General features: G+C 24.6%; 3 protein-coding genes across 3 annotated transcripts; all 3 read left to right on the top strand.

Moving 5' to 3' along the window:
• The first annotated feature begins 1,022 nt into the window (after positions 1-1,022).
• Positions 1,023-4,002, top strand: LOC124953536. Its single transcript, XM_047505061.1, has 8 exons — positions 1,023-1,181; positions 2,043-2,160; positions 2,238-2,496; positions 2,693-2,818; positions 3,309-3,378; positions 3,524-3,546; positions 3,736-3,868; positions 3,946-4,002. Exons 1-8 carry the CDS (start codon positions 1,023-1,025, stop codon positions 4,000-4,002), a joined length of 945 nt encoding a protein of 314 aa, XP_047361017.1.
• Positions 4,003-14,068: 10,066 nt separating this feature from the next.
• LOC124953537 lies at positions 14,069-15,437 on the top strand. Its single transcript, XM_047505062.1, has 7 exons — positions 14,069-14,072; positions 14,135-14,201; positions 14,295-14,411; positions 14,497-14,587; positions 14,773-14,918; positions 15,100-15,232; positions 15,384-15,437. The coding sequence occupies exons 1-7, from the start codon at positions 14,069-14,071 to the stop codon at positions 15,435-15,437; spliced, it is 612 nt and encodes a 203-aa protein (XP_047361018.1).
• Positions 15,438-15,986: 549 nt separating this feature from the next.
• LOC124953538 lies at positions 15,987-19,485 on the top strand. The gene is made up of 8 exons (XM_047505063.1): positions 15,987-16,306; positions 17,072-17,191; positions 17,342-17,463; positions 17,575-17,793; positions 17,881-18,007; positions 18,444-18,589; positions 18,744-18,876; positions 19,381-19,485. Exons 1-8 carry the CDS (start codon positions 16,148-16,150, stop codon positions 19,483-19,485), a joined length of 1,131 nt encoding a protein of 376 aa, XP_047361019.1. The 5' UTR covers positions 15,987-16,147.
• The last annotated feature ends 1,244 nt before the right edge of the window (positions 19,486-20,729 follow it).

A 20,729-nucleotide genomic window follows, 5' to 3' on the forward strand; every position in this document is an offset into this window, starting at 1 on the left:
GGGATTTAAGCTTCTAAAATATTATTAAATTTTGAAAAAATTTATATTTACTTTCAGATTTTCAAGGCTAAATGATTCCGGTGTTTTTTTTCTTTCTTTTTTTATCAATAACACCTTAAAATATTTCAAGTATTTTTCTTATGAATATTTTGAAACGTCGAACGATATTCATTTAAAATTATCTAATTAATTCTAATAACAATAGAAATTGTGATTTGTTCATATGCATTGGGTATTAATAAAAAACATATGCAATTAATTTAACACAATATAACTATGTATTATATTTCGAAATGTATGTTTGTTATTTTGAAAATTGAACTATCTTATGAGAAACAAAAAAAAATATGACATTTATTTATTTTTTTTTTTTTTTCAAAAAAAAAAAGCATACTCACTTGTATCAAGTACGATGTTAAACGTAAATATTAATAATATATAGCGTATCAACGTTTCGTTTTGTTTATTTTTCATTTGGCTACGGTTTTTCTAAAAAAAAAAAAAAAAAAGAAAAAGAGACCTTCACTTTGAATATTTATATAACTTTTATTTTTGGACACGATATACGACGTATAATGAATTATCGCGTTGACAAAGATATAGACTATACTGTTTATTATGACAAAGGATACTTCCTTTTTGAGCAAGTATTCGTTATAGCGGTCGGACTTTGACTGACGAAGGGCTGCAATCGATCGACTCTTCTGCGCATGTCTTTCAAAACTAAGGATCAAAGAAATTATACCCTTCTTTCAATCGTTGGGAACAATCATCTGTTTTCATACTTATGGAAAATAGATATTATATATCTCAGGATGTTTGTTATTATAATTATAAAAATGGGGTGTAAAATTTCATCGTTAGATATTATAGATTACGATTAGTACGATACTTATTTCTATTTTAATATTTTACACAATTTTAAATCGATTGAAATATTGAGAAAAGTTAAAGTCCAAGTGATGAAGAAACGTACACAGTTTGTCATTGACTTCGCTGGACTGAACAAGTGATAATTGACAATGTCCCTGGAGGGATTAGTATGCTTCGAACAGCACTTTCTTTTTTCAAATCGAATATTTCAATTTCTAATACGTATACGTCCTAATCAAAGTTCGAACGAGCAGTTGATTTTGCTTTGTGCGGTATTAGTTTTCGTATTACCATTGATATTGCATCAGGTAAACGTATCTATCTATAAATATGTACGATGATTGTTATTATTATCATAATAATGGATACACTCATTACTGCACTTCATTATTATACAAGAATTACTGCATTTCATTTTGATTTTTAAATATAACATGTGTGAGTAGGGAAGTTTTTCAATTGTATTGCATGTTCTATCGTATCGCTTAAATTTGACTTTTCTTTTTTTATTTAATTAAAACATTTTAATGCAAATTAATATTCAATTCTTGTAATCTCTGTTATTATCTGCTTAATATTTTTCTGAAGGCAGATTAACATTTTATAATCTCTTTTTAATTCCGTTTACAACTTGGCGCGAAGAAGTGATTTATGTTTTCGATCACTTTCATAATTTTTTTTCTTTTTTTAAGTTAAGTATATAAATATGAAATAAAATTATAGTGATAATTGTTTTATTAAGAAATTTTGTATCGATAACAAATGAAAAAATATTAACTGGTATGAAACTCGGATTAAATAATTTAAGGATATACTATCACAATATAGTGTCATTATTTTCAGTTCAAAATGTCATACTATAAAAAAAAAAAAAATATATATATATATATATATATATATATATATATATAAATTGATGCGTCAGTTTTAATAAGCATTCTTCCATTGCAGTTTTATCAGATCTACATATTAGGTGCGAATTTATTATTCGTTATCAAAGTGTTAATGTTAATAATTCCTGGTTCATATTTTCTTTGCTGTTATTATATCGTTTACGTTAATTTATTAGAGGTACGTATCATTGCTATTAGATTAATTATTCCTTTTTTTTTTTTCAAAAATGTAATAATGTAAAAATACTTACCTAAATAATTGTTTGATCCTCTTAGATCAAATTATTGTTAGCTCATGTAAAAATAGATTACATACTTGCGAAGGACGAGAATGAATTGAAAATTATTGAAAAATATACTAAGGAAAGTAAATGGTATGCGTCTATTCTCATTGGTAAGCTTAATAAAATTGATAAAAAATAATTATCATACAAGATATATTCGAATATTTATTATTTTGCATTGTTCCAGTTATCATCAACTTATTTATTATTGCAATAATTTTTCCGAGTATTTCAAAGGTTTTCATGTATTTTTTTGGAACATTGAACGATACTCATTTAACACTGCCATGTCCTATTAATAATGTACTTTATGCAGGATGGTTATATTATAATTTGCTTATTTATCAAATAATAGGATTTTTTATTATGATGACAATAATTGTAGCTTTCTCATCATTATGTTGGGTAATCTTGCAGCACGCATGTGGTCAATTTGGTGTTATGATGTAATTATTTATTTCACGAAGTATATTAATTTTTATCTAAAATAATTATTAGATTGTTTAATAAACGTTGTTAGAATTTTCATTAAGGTATATTAGTTTTATTCTTTTCTTTTTCTTTTTCATTTGATATAAAAAGATTCATATTATTTAACGGCCAATTGTGATGTCATGAACATTACTTTATTTTTTCTTGTAGATTAAAAATACGTCAACCATTTGAGAGTGATCAGATACGTACAAAAAAGGTTTCGCTGCGTAGAACACTTCAGGAAGAATACAATTGGATAGTCGATATAATTAAGTGTTACACAAGAATTACGAAGTAAATATGAACTATTTTTAATGGAATTAATTTTCTTTACTTGTTGTAATATTCGGTTTATTGCAATAATAATGCTAATTTTTTACTTTAATATTTTCATTGCATATGCAAGTTTTAAATAGTTTTTACTTATTGAAAATTGCAGTGTTTTTTTTTTTAAATAAAAAGTTGAATCAAGTTTGTATTTTTCGTGTACCATCAATATTGGTGAGAACATTGAGTTAACTTGTTCAATCATTAATGTTTAAAAATAAAAAGATAAAATATAATATAAGAATGATATAAATTTAAAAATAAAAAGAGAAAGAAAATAGACAATTTATTAATGTATTATTACAAAATATAAGTTTATACAATTTTTTAAGCATGAAATATATATATATTTTTTTAATTCGCTTATCTCTGACTATTTTATATAAAAAGAATGAAATTAGAAAGATCCAAAATGGTATAATAAAAAAATTAATTAATTTCTCCTTATTTGTTCAAGGTACATTATTATTGCAAATAATATTTTCAAGGAGATTTATTTCATTGCCATCTTCATTTCGATGATAATCGTTTTATTTAATTTCTTATACGTAAGTTATATCAATAAAATAATAACAAAATATTTTTACATTTTATTTATCTTATATTTTGAACTTATCTAATGAACAATATTTTGTTTCTTTAAATTTTCATCATTACATAATATCATTTTAGTTATTTGAATTAACTGTGATATTGCAAAGTATAAGCGAAACAATCAATTACTGCATTTATATGCTTGGATCTCTATTTATCATATATATTACTTTTTATATTGGCCAATTGATTATTAATCACAGCAATGACACTTTCGACGAATTGTATGATATATATATATACATATATATATAATCTATTATATGAATAAAAAAAAATATTTTTTGCAGATGTAATATTCCATTTTACAATCTTTCCATTAAAACTCAAAAAATGTTATTATTTTTATTAACGCGGTGTATTAAACCGATAGAATTTTCAATCGGTGGTATATTTATCGCGTCACACGTAGTTTTTGCTGCGGTAAGTAACATGAAATTTTTTAAAGAACGTTATTGAAATATCCTTTATATATAATGATAAATCATTTATTATTTTAGCTGGTACAAAAGGCATTTTCTTTTGCTATGGTGTATTATACTGTTTTACAAATCTAAATTACTTATATGAATGTGAAAATATAATATCAATTGTACTTTGTCAAAGATGTCTTTTCTTCTAAAAAGAATACAAAATACTCACTAATATCCTATATGGTTGTAGTGGTAAATAGTACTACAAAATGTATATTGTATGACTAATTAAGAATTATTCAATTTTTAATTAGATTCACTAATTATTTAGATCATTTATTCAATATTATCTCTCTTTCTCTCTTTCTCTTTATTTCTTTCTCTAAAAAAAGACACTTCACTTCCTAAAGTCGCAAAAGTTCTTTTCTTCATACGAAATATACGAAGTATAACGAGTTACGTTGTCTTTAAAGACGACTATGTATACTCTTTATATTGTTTATTATGACAGACACTGTTTCTTCTTATCAAGTATCCATTACCGTGGTCGGATTTAGACTGACGAAAGGTCTTACTATCGATCGATTCTTCTGCGCATGCCTTTCAAAGTTGAAACTCTGAGGTATAGTACTCTTAATTTAATCGTTATAAACAACTACCTATTTCATAATTAAATAATACTATGGTATCTTGAAGTGTTTTTGATATTGTAATTGTAAAAAGGGAAGCAATGTTTTTTAACGTTACGTTCAATGAATAGTATCATTATGTTATTATTTCCGTGTAATTATTTTAAGAAAAACTTTATATCGGTCGCTATAATGGGACAAAATTAGAATGCGTAATGAAGGAGAAATGTTGGATTTATTGGTCATCTCTTTGCCATAAATGTGATACACTTCAGAATGTCCATAAGGGGATTAACGTACTTCGAACAACATTTTCTTTTTTCAAGTCGAATATTTCAATTTCTAATACGAATACGTCCTAATCAAAGTTTTAATGAACAATTGTTTTTGTTTTATGCTATAGTTGTTTATATATTACCAATAATATTGCATCAGGTAAACATATTTGTATTAAATATATACGTAATTGTTTTTTATTATACGATTATAATATATAAATATATATATATATTACTGTACTTTATTTTTTTTTTTTTTTTTTTTAACATACATGAATAGAAATTTTATTCTCCGATGTTATTTTATGTCGATTAAAAATATAGGATAAATTGTCAATATCGTTTTGCTTTATTATTAAAGATCTAATATTTTCTTTCTAAGAACGAATTAACTTTGATATGAATTTTTTTTAAATCTTTCAAGAAATCTTTCAGTTTAAACAAGCAATTTCATAAATTCGTTTTTATCGATTAATTATATTATATTTTTCTTTACAAATGAATAATTTTAAGAGCTTTCAAGAAATAATATTAAAGAAATTATTTTCTTACAACTAATTATTTCATCAATAACATAAATAAACATTAAAGAATATTGAATACAATTCAATGATGTACCAAGCGGATAAATAATTATTTTCATTATTTTCAGTAAAAAGATAATCGTTCATTATTCGGGTCTGTTTATTTATTGCTTAAGTAAAAAAAAAAAAAAAAAAAACAAAAAGAAAAAAAAACATAAGAAATTATTACGTCCTATTTCAGAAACAATTCACAATTTTAGTTTTATCAGCTCTACATGTTTGACACGAACCTGCAATCGATTATAAAAGTATTCGAGTCAATGATACCGGCTTTGTATTTTCTCTATTGTTATTATAAAATGTCCATTAGTTTAACAACGGTTCGTATTGTTTGATTTTTTCACTTCATTAACTTTATTTATTTATTTAATTTTTTTTTTCTTTTTTATTTTTTGTTTACGAAACCTCGAGTTACACAAAATGGAGATGTTACACTTTCAGATGAAACTGTTGTTTGCTCATATAAAACTTGATTACGAGTTAATGACGGACGAGGAGGAATTTGAAATAATCGAAAAATACACGAAACAAACGAAATTATACGTTTACTTTTTAATAGGTTGGTTGTAATAAAATTAATGCGTACGATGTAATAAACGCTACATTATTATATTTCTCGTTACAGTTCTCTTTTATCTTCATCTTATTTCAATGACAGGTCCAAGTGTCGTAAACGTTCTTCGGTATATTTTTGGAATGACGGACAATGTAACATTACCATTTTCAGTGAATAACGTTTTATACACAGGATTTTTATATTATATTTTGTTTATTTATCAAATATTTGCAAGTTTTGCTATAGTAACAATAGGCAGTGTGTGTTATTCATCTTATTGGGTATTGATACAACACGTGTGCAGTCAATTCAGTGTTATGATGTACGTATTCGATATTTTTTTTTATAAAAATTACTTAGTACTTATTTATTTATTTATTTATTTTTTTTTTTTCAAAACGTCGATATCGCCAATATCGCACAATTTGATAATTATTTATAGTGAATTTGATAGTATATCTTTGGATATTATTTTTTCGGTAAACCTTTTTCTTTTTTCTTTTTTCATTTTTTTTTTTTTTTTTTTTTTTTTTTTTTTTTTTTTTTTTTTTTTTAGATGGAAAATACGCCGAGCATTTAAGACCGATGAGGGACACACGCAAAACACTTGGCTTAATGTAACACCTCAAGAGGAATGCAACTGGATGATCGATATAATAAAGTTTTATACGAGAATCACGAAGTAAGTTCGAAATAATTTTCTTTTTCTTTTTCTTTTTCTTTTGTTTTTATTTTATTTTATTTTTTTTTCTTCTTTATTTTTTTATCGAATTAATTTTTCATAATATTCGTTTGTATTTAATTGTTCATATCGTTCTTAATATTGCAACATACTTTTTATTATTTCGATTGCGCACATTCTGCCATTTCTAAAGAATTTTTATATTTTGAATATTGTTGTGGATTTTTGTTTTTTTTTTTCTTTAATCATAAGTCGAATCGATTTCAAATTTTTCAAGCAATTTAAATTTTGGTGTGACTTTCGAATGGGTCTGTTCAAAATAAAAAAAAAAAAACTTATTATTACCGTTGTGAAATAATTATTAAAATATTTGTTTTCTTTTTTTGTATTTTATAAATTATCACAACTGTGTACGATAAACGTATGTATATAAAAAAATTGCTATAATCATTTGCAAATTTGTATTAAAAAAGATATTAAAGAACATATGAAATGTAAAAGATATACATTATAAAAAATAAATCTTCATAATGTTTTCAGGAAATAAAAAAAAAAAAAAAAAAAAAGGAATAAATAAATTTCTTTTCAGATCTAATAATTTTATACATTTATTTTATTTATTTTATTTATTTTATTTTATCTTTTTTATATTTTTATTTTCTATGAAATTATGCATTAGCACAAACGTACATACTATACGATTTAATGAATATCAAGTTATTACAATATTATCATAATTAATTTTTTCTTTTTTCTGTTTAAGGTTCGTTGATATGATAAATAACTTTTATAAGATAATGTACTTGATTGCAGTCATTATTGCGCTCCTATTGATTATTTTTAATTTCCTATATGTAAGTCATATCTTCGTAATAGATATAATATAATTATTAATATCATTGTATGATTTATTATATTATCGATGATTTTATCGAAAAATCTTTTTTCTTTTTTCATTTTTTTTCTTTTTTCTAAATAAATATCTGATTATTTCGTTTAATTTCCTTTTAGATTTTTGAACTATTTAGCGTATTGCTAAATGTAAAAGAAATAATAGAGGGCTTCGTTTATATGGCAACATTTCTATTTATTTCATATATTAGCTTTTACGTTGGTCAATTGCTTATTAATCACAGTAATGACGCTTTTGAAGAATTGTGAGATTATTATACATACATACATGCATACATACCTACATATATACACATATATATAGCTGAATACGAAACTTCATTTAATTAATTTAAAATGTGTATTAATAATGAATAATTTATATAATGTTTTAGATAAAAAAAAAAAAAAAAAAAAGAAATATTTCTCACTTTCAGATGTAATATTCCATTCTACAATCTTTCCGTAAGAACTCAAAAGCTGCTATTATTCTTATTAACGAGAAGCATTAAACCGATCGAACTATCAATCGGTGGTATATTTGTAGCGTCTCACGTAGTTTATGCCGAGGTAAGTAGCATGTTACATTTATTTTTTTTAATAAATATCATTAAAATATTCTTTCACATTTAAAATCACAAAAAAAAAGAAAACAAAAAAACAAAACAAAAAAAAAAAAAGAAATATCATTTATTATTTCAGTTAATACAAAAAGCATTTTCCTTCGCCACGGTATATTATAGTATGTTATAAACTTAAAACTATTTAAACGAAAATAAAAACATAGTATCGATTATTATCCATCGAATATATCGTTTCTTCTAAGAAGAAGAAAAAAATAATCACCTGTATCAAGTATGGTAGTAATGCTAAATAGTATAATAAAATCTTATATTATGCGTAACCAACATATTGTATATTTTTCAATCGAGATTCATCGATTCATTCGATTCATTGAACGGTACAATCTTGTCTCTCTCTCTCTCAAAAAAAAAAAAAGAAAGAAATACACTTTCTAGATTCGCACGAATTTTTTTCTCTTTTCTTTTTTTTTCTTTTTTTTCTTTTTTTACATATATACAAAATATAACGAGTTAAGTTGTCGATAAAGATAACTCGATGGACAAAACAATGTTTACTTCGACGGCTTAATTTTCATCGATTAATTTTCAAAATTAATGTATATATTTACCGTAGTTGTGAAGAAACATATGTTTTCATATGTTACGAATGATTATGCTTTTCTTGATATTGTAATCGTCAAGAAAAATATTTTAACATAATCGTACACTATTATAGATTCGATCATTATCTTATTATATTATTATTTTGCACTATTATTATTATTTTACGAATTCTTTTTTCACTTGTCGTCAGAAAAATAAAAACCTCCTTCGTTACGTTCTCGTTCGTACAACTTCTTTTTTTTTTTGTTTTTATTTATTTTTTTTTCTTTTTTTTCTACTTCTTTTATTTTTCTTTTCTTATTTCTCTTTTTTCCTGAAATGTAATATATAAAATTCGAAGAGAAAAAGAGAGAGAGAGAGAGAGAGAGAGAGAAAGAGAGAGAAAGAGAGAGAGAGAGAGAGAAAGAGAGAGAAAGAGAGAGAGAGAGAGAGAAAGAGAGATACATATATACAAATACACGTGTATGAATAATCAATATTGTTACTTCTTAAAGAAACATCCATCCTGTACGACGTTCGGACGACAAGTGACAACGAGTGCAATCAATAGAGATCTTACTGCGCATGCTTTGCGAAAAAGAAAAAAAATATTAATATATTAAAACTTCCTTTCTTTTAATTGTTTAATTGTTGGGAACGACCATCTGTTTCTACGCTTATAATAAAAAATATCACAAGTGTACGATAAAGAAATATATTTCATTATTGTTTCCCCTTATTGAATTTTTTCCACCCATCTATTATATCGAATATTATAGTAGTCGGTGAATATTATATTTGTGTCACACCTACTTTTTCTTTTTTTTTTTTTTTTTTTTTTTTTTTTTTACCTTTACCCTCGACTAATAAAGTAGTGAGGGCATAGAGGGGGGGAGGGAGTGGCAGAGGGGGAGGATGAGAGAATGTCAGTCGTTTAATTCGCTCGAGTTAACGTAAGACACACAATGTCTTTGAGAGGTCTAAGTTACTATGAACAACATTTTCTTTTTTCAAATCGATTGGTACAATTAATAATTGGTTTACGTCCCGAACAAACATCGATTCAGATTTTGTTTATATTTTTTATGATAGTCGTTTACGTATTACCAATGATCTTACACCAGGTAAAAGTTCTTTTTTTTTTTCATTTCTTCTTTATTTTTATTTATCTTTTTATTATCCTCTTATTTTTTTCCACAATTATTAATATAAATTTTTCAATGTGCATCAATAATCATTATCGTTTTCATATAGTAATTTTATTGACTTTATAGTTATTGTAATTTTTTTTTTTTTCTTTTTTTTTTTTTCAAACAAACATTTTCATTTATGTGTAATTGAATTATCTTCAAATCCAATTACATAGACTTTTTTGAATGGATCGATTGAATTTGTAAAAAAAGAAAAAACAATTATATGTTTAATGATTTTACAGCTTTATCAGCTCTTTATGTCGGATATTAAAATATTATTGACTGCTGATTTGCTACAGAAAATATTAGGTTGTTTATCGGTTATCTGTACTTACAGTACAATATATTTCTGTTTTGCAACAGTTCGTATTATTTTTCTAACATCTAATTTTCATCGTTTTGTATTCATATAGAATATTTAATAACAGAGTGAAAATAAACGATTTTATAGGTTAAAATGATTTTCTCTCATCTTAAATTTGATTACGAGCAATTATGTGGGGATGACCAATTTGAAATTATGAACAGATATATGAAAGAAAGTAAATTCTGTATTATCCTTATCGTTTGTAAGTAAATGAAAATAATTAATATAAAATTCATATATCATTATATAATTATTTATATGTTATATAACATTTTTACAGGTATTTGTAATTTCTACTTTATTTCAATAACGATTCCAAGTGTTTTCAATGTTTTCCTGTATATTTTTGGATTATTGGATGATATTCATTTAACATTACCTTTACCTGTTAATAATATTGTTAATGGAGGATTATTTTATTATAGTTTACTTATTTATCAAATAATTGCTATATTTATTATATTAATACTAACATGTGTGTGTTATTCAACCTATTGGATATTTGTACAACACGCGTGTATGCAATTTAGTTTAATAGTGTATGTTATTGTTTGAAATATTTTAATTAATGAATAATGTCGACGAATGAATGGATTAATGAATTCTTTGTATTTTTTTTTTTTTTTTTTTTTTTTTTTTTTTTAATATAAATATGTATTTATTCTAGGTGGAAAATACGCAAACCATTTAAAAATAATCAGGATTATATAGAAATGACTTCTTATAGTATTAAACTTCGTGACGAATTCGATTGGATAGTCGATATAATAAAACATCATTCAAAAGTTACGGAGTTAGTTCGAAATGGTCATTTTTTTCTTACGTTCATTATAATTCAATTTAATAAATTTTTTTTCTCTTCATTTCAAGGTACGTTGATTTGATAAATAATTGTTCAAAGATAATTTATCTATTCGCCATTTTCTTCGCGATGATCCTGATTATATTTGATTTCATTTATGTGAGTAATAAGTATGCAATAAGTTTAACAAAGTTAAGTAATTTTATTTTTTTATTTTTCTTCGTTCTTTTTCTTTTTTGTAATAGTACTTCAATATAAACACTTGTTACGACATATGATTTATCATTGTTTGAATTTACATATTAATGATATCCATTCCTATGAATTATTACATGTGATTGTTTCTCCTTGCTTTTTTCTCTTTTTTTTTTTTTTTTTTTTTTTAGATATTTCAATTATCTACGATAGTGCAAAATATAAGCAAAACGATTGAATGCGGGATCACAATAATTGAATCCATATTTATTATATATATCAATTTTTACATTGGACAAATGCTTATGAATCATAGCAACGAGACTTTCGAAGAATTGTAAGATATAGAGAATTTTATTTTACTCGTATAATAATTACAATAAAGTTTTATTATATATCATTAATTTTTTATAATATTATTAATTATTACTTCATTTACAATAATATTATTTGTCAGTTCTATATAGAAATTTTTAAGCATTGACGGGGTTATAATTTAGCATAAGTTGATTTATTTCTTTTTTTTTGTTTTTTTTTGTTTTTTTTTGTTTTTTTTTTTTTAGATGAGGTAGTAAAATTTAAATTTTCTTTTCTTTTTTTCGTCGCAATATTCCGTCAGTCAGAATTATTTTCGCGCAATAAATAATTGTCTGTTGTCTCTAATTGTACTTGATTAATGATCATGAAGTCTCTCATCTTTTGTTAATATCGTATATATACGATATATGAAATTGTTTATCTCATATGATTATAATTGTACGATATTATAAATTTCGACAGAAAAGTCTTAATTTCGTTGTTACGGACAGTAAATTTTTGTTACACTTGAAATGATAGAAATAGATCTCAATCAAATACTGAATTCAATATTAACAAATATTATTTGTAAGATTTTTTTTCGATTACATATTCTATAAAAGCAGTGAAATATATATATATCTATATAATTTTTTTTTACAGATGTCAAGTCCCATTCTACGTGCTTTCCATAAGAACTCAAAAATTGTTATTATTTGTGATAACAAAAAGCATGAGACCATGTGAACTTTCAATCGGTGGTATGTTCGTAGTATCTCATGAACTTTTTGCTGGTGTAAGTAAATTGTCATTGTTTTTAAAGTTTTATGTGTATTATGCATATCAAATTATAGTGAACATTTTATATTAACAACGGATATATTATTTCAGTTAATGCAAAAAGCATTATCATTTGCAATGATATATTATAATATGTTATAAAAGAAATAATAAAACGATTCAAATATGAGATTTATTATATTATTAATTATATTAAGTGGATTTTATTTTTCGCACAAAAAAAGAAATCAAAAAAGAAAATAAAATCTACTAACTTGTACTGACTAGGTATTAAAGATGATCGATTGTAACCCTAAATATCTTTCATTTTACATGCATTATTATCAATCCTATTGATTTAATGACTGTAAAACCATAAGCACACTTTGTACTTTTCAACGAACAAAAATATGCACTTTGTATATCTGTTCGCAGTAAACTGTCACACCACATACACTGCCGTATCGATCTGTTTTTTGCTAACACTTACTAGTCTTTTCTGAACACCTGTACTGCGCTGTGGTCAGTCAGCGACTGATAAGAATCGCGATGAGTAGACGCTACTACGCATGACTTTGAAAATCATTAGTATAAGGTACACCATCCCACGCATACTTGCGTAGGTGAACAATCACATGTTTTAATATTTATCTATAGCCCAGTCATGTTGAGAAGGGTTCGATGTAGCAAAATTCTATAGAAGAAATATATTCTAACGTTACGATCTATTGATTATGTCATTATGATACTATTATCATGTCATTGTTTTCCAAAACTCAATAAAACTTTATAATGAAGGCCAATTATAATAACCAATAAAGGAGAAACGAAAGAATTTGTTCTTTATTTCAAAGTAGAAGACATCAGATACTTTGCCATGTCTTCGAAATGTTTCCGTTACGACGAACAGCATTTTCTCTTATCGAATCGACTTGTTCAATTAGTGTTGGGTTTACATCCAAGACAATGTTCTAATGAACAATTGTTTCAATATTGTGGAGTAGTTATCTATGTATTACCACTGATTGTGTATCAGGTATGTGATTCTCTTCTGAACGTACATATGATAATTATTATCATAGTTATTAACTTTATGTTTTACATTTTGTTAATTTATTTTCATTAAAAATTGGATTTTTTCAAATAAATAACCTTAACACGTCATTACATATATATATATATATATATATATATATATATATGTATATGAGTGTATTTAATTAATTGTAAAAATTCATTATTAATATTTTATATTGGATTTATACTTATATTTAAATCTTCTAGTTTTATCAGCTCGTTGTTTTGGATATTAATTTACAATCATCTTGTAATTTGCTGCAGAAGCTATTAGGATTATTATGTATTATTTGTACCTACAGTATTGTTTACTTTCGTTTCTCTACAGTTCGTATTTTTTATCAAATTATCTTTGTATTTCTATATATAATAAGAAATATATATAAGGTTTGTTTCATTTTTAGATACAGGAAATATTTTCTTACATGAAACATGATTACGAGCAGTTAATGAACAAAGAGGAATTAAACATTTTAAAGAAATATACGAAACGAAGCAAATTATATTCGATCATTCTCGTGAGTAGGTATGTTTCTACGAACAACTATAAAGACGATTTTTCAAGTAAATATATTTTCGCATTGCAGATTTTTGCATTCTTTATAGTTTGTCATTAACGATTCCGAGTATTTTGAATGTGTTTTATCATATTTTTGGATTAGTCGACAATGTGCAATTAACATTACCCTTTCTTGTTAATAATTTCTCCAACGATGGGTTGCTTTATTATTGTTTACTTGTTTATGAATTAATAGGAATTTTTATTGTATTAATAATAGCTTGTATATGTTATTCAACGTATTTAATATTAGTACAACACGCTTGTGTTCAATTTAGCGTTCTAATGTAAGTATTTATTTTCGACAGTGTTGTTATTTTTTTTAATCCAATATATTATCACGAAGATAAAAATTAATTTAAAATATATATTTGTTGCAGACTTAATATACGACAACCATTTGGCAAATACAATTTTGCAGATAAAACTTTGTATGACGAAATAAATCAAGAAGATTGGATAGTTGATATAATAACTCGATATTTAAGAATCACAAAGTTAGTTCTATATAATTTATTTCTCCGTTTTTTTTTTTTTTTTTTGATATTTTTTATTTTAATTCATTATTTTCGATTCTTTAAGATTTGTAGAATTGATAAACAATCTCTCTAGGATAATTTACTTAGTGGGAATTTCATTTTCGATGGTCCTCATTTTTTTTAATGTTCTTTATGTAAGTGAAATGTATAAGATATTTGTAAGTGTAATTAACATTGGTGTACCTTACTATACTGTTTTTTTTTTTTTTTTTTTTAAATATGCATATTTAATATCACAACGTATTGATTTTTATATTTTGAGATTACATTTTATTTTTGTTATGAATATTTTTTTCATAGATATGATTTTTATCTATAGATATTGCAATTATTTACGATATTGCAAAGTGCAAGTGAAACATTTGAATGCATCATTGTAATTATTGGATCTCTATTTTCTATATATATTAATTTTTATATTGGACAAATGCTCATTAATCATAACAGAGCAGCTTTTGAAGAATTGTAAGTTGTTATAAGACTTCATTATCCAAGGTCTTAATTTATTTACATTAAAAAAAAAAAAAAAAAAAAAAAAAAAAACAAAGAAATAAAAAAATTGGAACTGTAATAACCTATATTTGATTATTCTTATTAAGACAACTTGCTTTAATTAATTAAAGAAAAGTTGTTTTCTATTTTACAGATGTCACGTACCGTTCTACATGATACCCATAAAAATTCAAAAGATGATGTTATTTATCATAGCAAGAAGCATGAGACCATGCGAACTTTCAATCGGAGGTATATTCGTGGCATCGCATGAAATTTTTGCTGGGGTATGTGTCAAATAAATTATCATCATTTAAAGTGTTTTTTCTTTTCTTTTTCTTTTTTTTTTTTTTTTTTGTCGAAATAAGGAACTTATTTTATTCTGTTCGAAGATCTATTAGACTATTTTTTAAATTAAAAACCGTAATATTGTTTCAGTTATTGCAAAAAGCATTTTCTTTCGCAATAGTATATTATAATCGTTACAACTGAGATAATTAACCGATTATTGAAATATTAGAAATTTTATTAGATATCAAAGATATCATTTAATTCAGATAAAAATAAAATCATCTCATTTGTTTGAAATTTATCGATCATCTAAAATAGTAAAGATGATTTATTGTAAATCTAAATGTCGTTCAGTTCACATATCTTATCGTCAATCTACTTTTATATAAACATTAATGATTTATAAAATTATAAGTACACTTTGTATTGTTATACGAAGAAAAGTATGCACTTAATATATCCGTTCGCAATAAAATGTAATACCGCACTTGCTCTTCTATGTATCTATTTATTTCTAACACTTACTGATCTTTCCTAAACACCTGTACTGTACTGTGGTCGGTCAGCGATTGACAACAGTCGCGGTCAATAGACGTTACTGCGCATGACTATGAAAATCATTAATATAAAGTACACCATCCTACGTGTATTTGCCTAAGTGAACAATCATATTTTTTAATATTTATCTATACCTCAGTCATGTCGAGAAGGGTTCGATGTAGCAAAATTCTATAGAAGAAATATATTCTAACGTTACAATCTATTGATTATGTCATTATGATACTATTATTATGTCATTATTTTCCAAAACTCAGAAAAACTTTATAATAAGGGTCAATTAGAATAAGCAATGAAGGAAAAACGTAGAATTTGTTCTTTATTTCGAAGCAGATGACGTTAGATACTTCACAATGTCTCTAAGATCCCTAACTATCTACGAGCAACGATTCCTTTTATCTAATCGATTCGTTCAGTTTGTATTAGGATTACACCCGAGTCAAGATTCGACTAATCAATTGTTGCAATGGTGTACAATAGCTGTCTATCTAATACCAATGATTGCTCATCAGGTGAATGCTTCTTTGTTAAATTTATACGTCATTATTATTATTATTATTATTATTATTATTATTATTATTATTATTATTATTATTATTATTTTTATTAAGTTATTAATTTTACGTTAATTTTAAATTAATGTATACTTGGATAAAAATTAATTGTAGAAATATATATATATATATAAATATATAAATATATAAATATATAAATATATAAATATATATATTATGGTATTGGTTATTTGATTTATTACGGAATTTAGACCCCAGTTCAAATAGAAATAAATAAAATAAAAAAGAAAAAAGAAAACAACAATTTCCGTCAGATTTCGAATAATGATTCAAATATAATGATATTAAATGTCAAAGTTTGTCAAAAGGCATATATATATATATTTTTTTTTTTTATTTAAATAACACATTGATTTTAAATATTTGAAGATATATTTATTTTTTAGAAGAAACAAAGAAAAAGGAAATAATTTTACTATTGTAAAAATGTCACGTATATTTTGGGTAATCCTTTTCTTCCGAATGAATATTCTTAAGTTCACGAAATTAATTCTAATATCTATGCAAAATATTAAATCATTATATATTAAATCATTATATATATAATGATTTAATTAATTATATATTATATATATATATGTATATAATGATTTAATATATAATATTAAATCATTATATATATATATATTTTTTTTTTATTGTTTTTAAAAATTCATTTATATTGTATTACACATCATATTTGGGATAACATATAATTTCCAGTTTTATCAGCTTTCCATGGAGGATCTTAAATTGCAATCCAATTTCAATTTGCTGCAAAAGGTGTTAAGTGCTTTGTGCATTCTTTGCACTTACAGCGCCGTTTATTTTCGTTCCGCCACAGTTCGTATAACTTTATATCATTTATCGCATTAAATTTTTCATATGATAATATTTATTAATATTTATAAATGATGATGACAAAATGAAAAAAAACAAAAAAAACAAAAAAAAAAAAAAAATAAAAAAAATGCCGACATTTCCTTACGTTAGATAAAAAAATTATTCGCCTATCATAAACGTGATTACGAACAATTCTCGAACGAGAAGGAAATATTTATATACGAGAAATATACGAGAAAAAATAAATTATTTACTATTATATTCGTGGGTAAGTAAATATTACACGCGAATAACAAAAAAATAGTTAATAATTAATATAATAAATTTAATTTTTATTTGACAGGTTTTTGTTATCTTTATGCATTTTCATTAATCATTCCAAGTGTATTAAATGTTTTCCGTTATATCATTGGATCAATTGACGATGTCCAATTAACATTACCCCTTCCTGTCAATAACATTTTCAACGCAGGACTATTATATTATATTTTGCTCATTTATCAAATAATAGCTATCTTTATACTGTTAACAATAACTTGCATCTGTTATTCATCTTATTTGCTGGCAATACAACACGCATGTATAAAATTTAGCGTTCTAATGTACGTTCATTGATCGTGAAAATTATTGATTGGCTTTAATTCAGAATATTTTTTAATTGATATATTCATATGATATATTCATTGCAGATTTAAAATACGTCAATTGTATAATGAACAGGAATGTAAAAGTAAGACTTCGTGTAATATAACGTATCAGGAGGAATGGGAATGGATGGTCGATATAATAAAACGTTATACAACAATAACGGAGTTAGTAGAAAATCATTTTGCTTTTTTTTCTAGTAGCTTTATTATTACTTTATTAAAATTTATATATGTATGTATGTATGTATGTATATATATATATATTTTTTTTTTCTCTTTTCTCTTTGTAAGGTTCGTAGATTTGATAAACAATTCGTCTAAGATAATTTACTTAGTTGAAGTTTCGTTTGCGATGATACTAATTTTTTTTGATCTACTTTACGTAAGTAAAAAAGAAGAAACAAAAAAAAAAAAGAAAAGAAAAGAAAAAGAAGTAAACAATAATAGGTGAAGCGATTTAAAATGTGAAATGGTGCATTATTCGTAAAATACTTTTTATTCCTGCATATTATTTAATATATTTTGAATTTATATTTTAGATAATATTTGTTTAATTTTTTTTTTTTTATAAATATCTCACCTGTGAATGTAATATTCGTTTTTAGATGTTGCAATTATCAACGTTATTGCAAAATATAAATGAACTGGTTGAATGTCTCATTATCACTATTGGATCTGTACTGACTATATATATTAATTTTTACATTGGACAAATGCTTATTAATCATAGTAATGAAGCTTACGAAGAATTGTAAGATCCTGCGAAGCTTCGTTAAAAACGATCATTTATTTGACTTAAAATGCGATAATAAATATTTATTATTGTTTATTTGAAAGATATTTTTTCTTTTTTTAAATCGATAAACATTATTTCGTGTATAAAATAATTTATCATTTTGTTTCAGATATCAAGTTCCATTTTATATGCTTTCGATAAATACTCAAAAGCTTTTCTTATTCACTATAACAAAAAGCATGAGACCTTGCGAAATATCAATCGGCGGTGTATTTATAGCATCGAATGAAATTTTTTCTGGGGTCAGTTGATAAATAAATTATCGTTGTTTAAATTTCCCTATGTATCGTATATTAAAATAGCCAAGCTATTTTACTTAATTATTTCATTAATAACAACAAATGATTTGTTTATTTCAGTTAATTCAAAAAGCATTTTCATTCGCAATGTTATATTACAATATGATGTAGACGAATTGTAATAGATAACACGAAAATTTTCAAAAATTTCATTTCTTCCAAATGAAAAATAACATACTCACTTGTAGTAAATATAATAATGTATTAGTGTGTTCACATTTCATTCATATCCCTTTTTTCCGTATCATCCTTTTTATTCGTTAACGAATTGGTCACGAAAATTTTTTAAACCACTGTCTATACACTTTTTCTTTCTCTTTTTTCTATAATTTTTCACAATTTTTCACACGTCCATATGCAAATGTACAGGCAAACGGCAAAATAAATAAGAAGAAAAAAAAAAGCAGAAATAAATAAATCAATAAAAAAGATTATAATCTTACAAAGCTACAAAACAAGCCGCTTTTTAACCAAGTGTCCTACATCGTGGTTGGACGACGACTGAATGAATGCGAGAGTAGCTGTTCGATCAATGAACGCTATTGCGCATGACTTAGAAAATTGATATTATACGATTAGAAGTCTCTCGTTTTCCCTTCGTGTGAACGAACATCTGTTTTTCATACTTATATGTAATCATGCAATAGCGGATAATATTGACAAAATAATAGTAAAACAATTTTTAATCGGTGGACGAGGGATTGGAGAAAAAAAAGAAGCTTTAACGTGATAATTTTATGGATAAAAATTATCACGATAACATTTTCTTATCACTGTAAACTAATATATCATTTGGCTACAATGAAGGTCAATTAGAATAGACAAAGAAATAGAAGTATAGGTCAATTAGAATACACAAAGAAGTAGAAGTGGGAGTGGGAAGTGTGAAGTTAAGATTGAGTTTGGGGAAGCATTTGGTATTTATTTCGATCGAGAGAGAACGTCATATCAGATTGTTCATTCAATGTCTGTGATGTTTTCTCAAAAAGTTTATCATGAACAATTTTTCTTTTTTTCAAACCGACTCGTTCAATTACTGATAGGTCTAAGGCCTTCTCAAAGTTCTAATGAACAATTATTATTACTTTGTACGACAACTGTTTATTTATTTCCTACTATTGTTCATCAGGTAATCGTATATTTGTTGTGATTGTTACAGTTTTTTTCTTTTTTTTTTTTTATTGTTATTATTATTGTTATTACTTTTTTTTGTTCTCTCTCAATTTTCTTCTCTCTCTCTCTCTCTCTCTCTCTCTCTCTCTCTCTTTCTCTCTCTCTCTCTCTCTATTTATATCATTTAAAAAAAAACCGGTTTATTTTTACGATAATTATTTGCAAAGTTTTTTTTTGTACTTATTAGTTAATGATAATACAAATGGTAATTTATGTTTGTTTTTATTGAAGTAAATCCTATGTTTAAAAGTGCAATGGAGAGAATGGTAATTCTTTTTTTGTTTTTTTTTTCTTTTTTTTTTTTTTTTTTTTTTCTTTAGTAAAGCTTTGGAAGCGAAGAGGAAAGATTTAATTTTGTGTTTAATGTGATATTCACTATAGTGAATAATTATTTATGATATTTTAATTTCCTTTTTTTTTTTTCTTTTTGTATCGAAAATAATATAATATCAATTTTAAATAGCTTGTATATATATCATACGTGTTAATATCCATAAAAAGTTTAATTTATTAATACATGGAATTTGTAAAATGTATTGTTTCTAAACCAGTTTTATCAGCTCTATTACACGTCAGATGTTAAACTATATTTGGCTATCAATGTGCTGCAAAAAGTATTAGCC

This window comes from Vespa velutina, chromosome 12 (genome assembly GCF_912470025.1).
Source record: "Vespa velutina chromosome 12, iVesVel2.1, whole genome shotgun sequence".
NCBI classification, from domain to species: domain Eukaryota; kingdom Metazoa; phylum Arthropoda; class Insecta; order Hymenoptera; family Vespidae; genus Vespa; species Vespa velutina.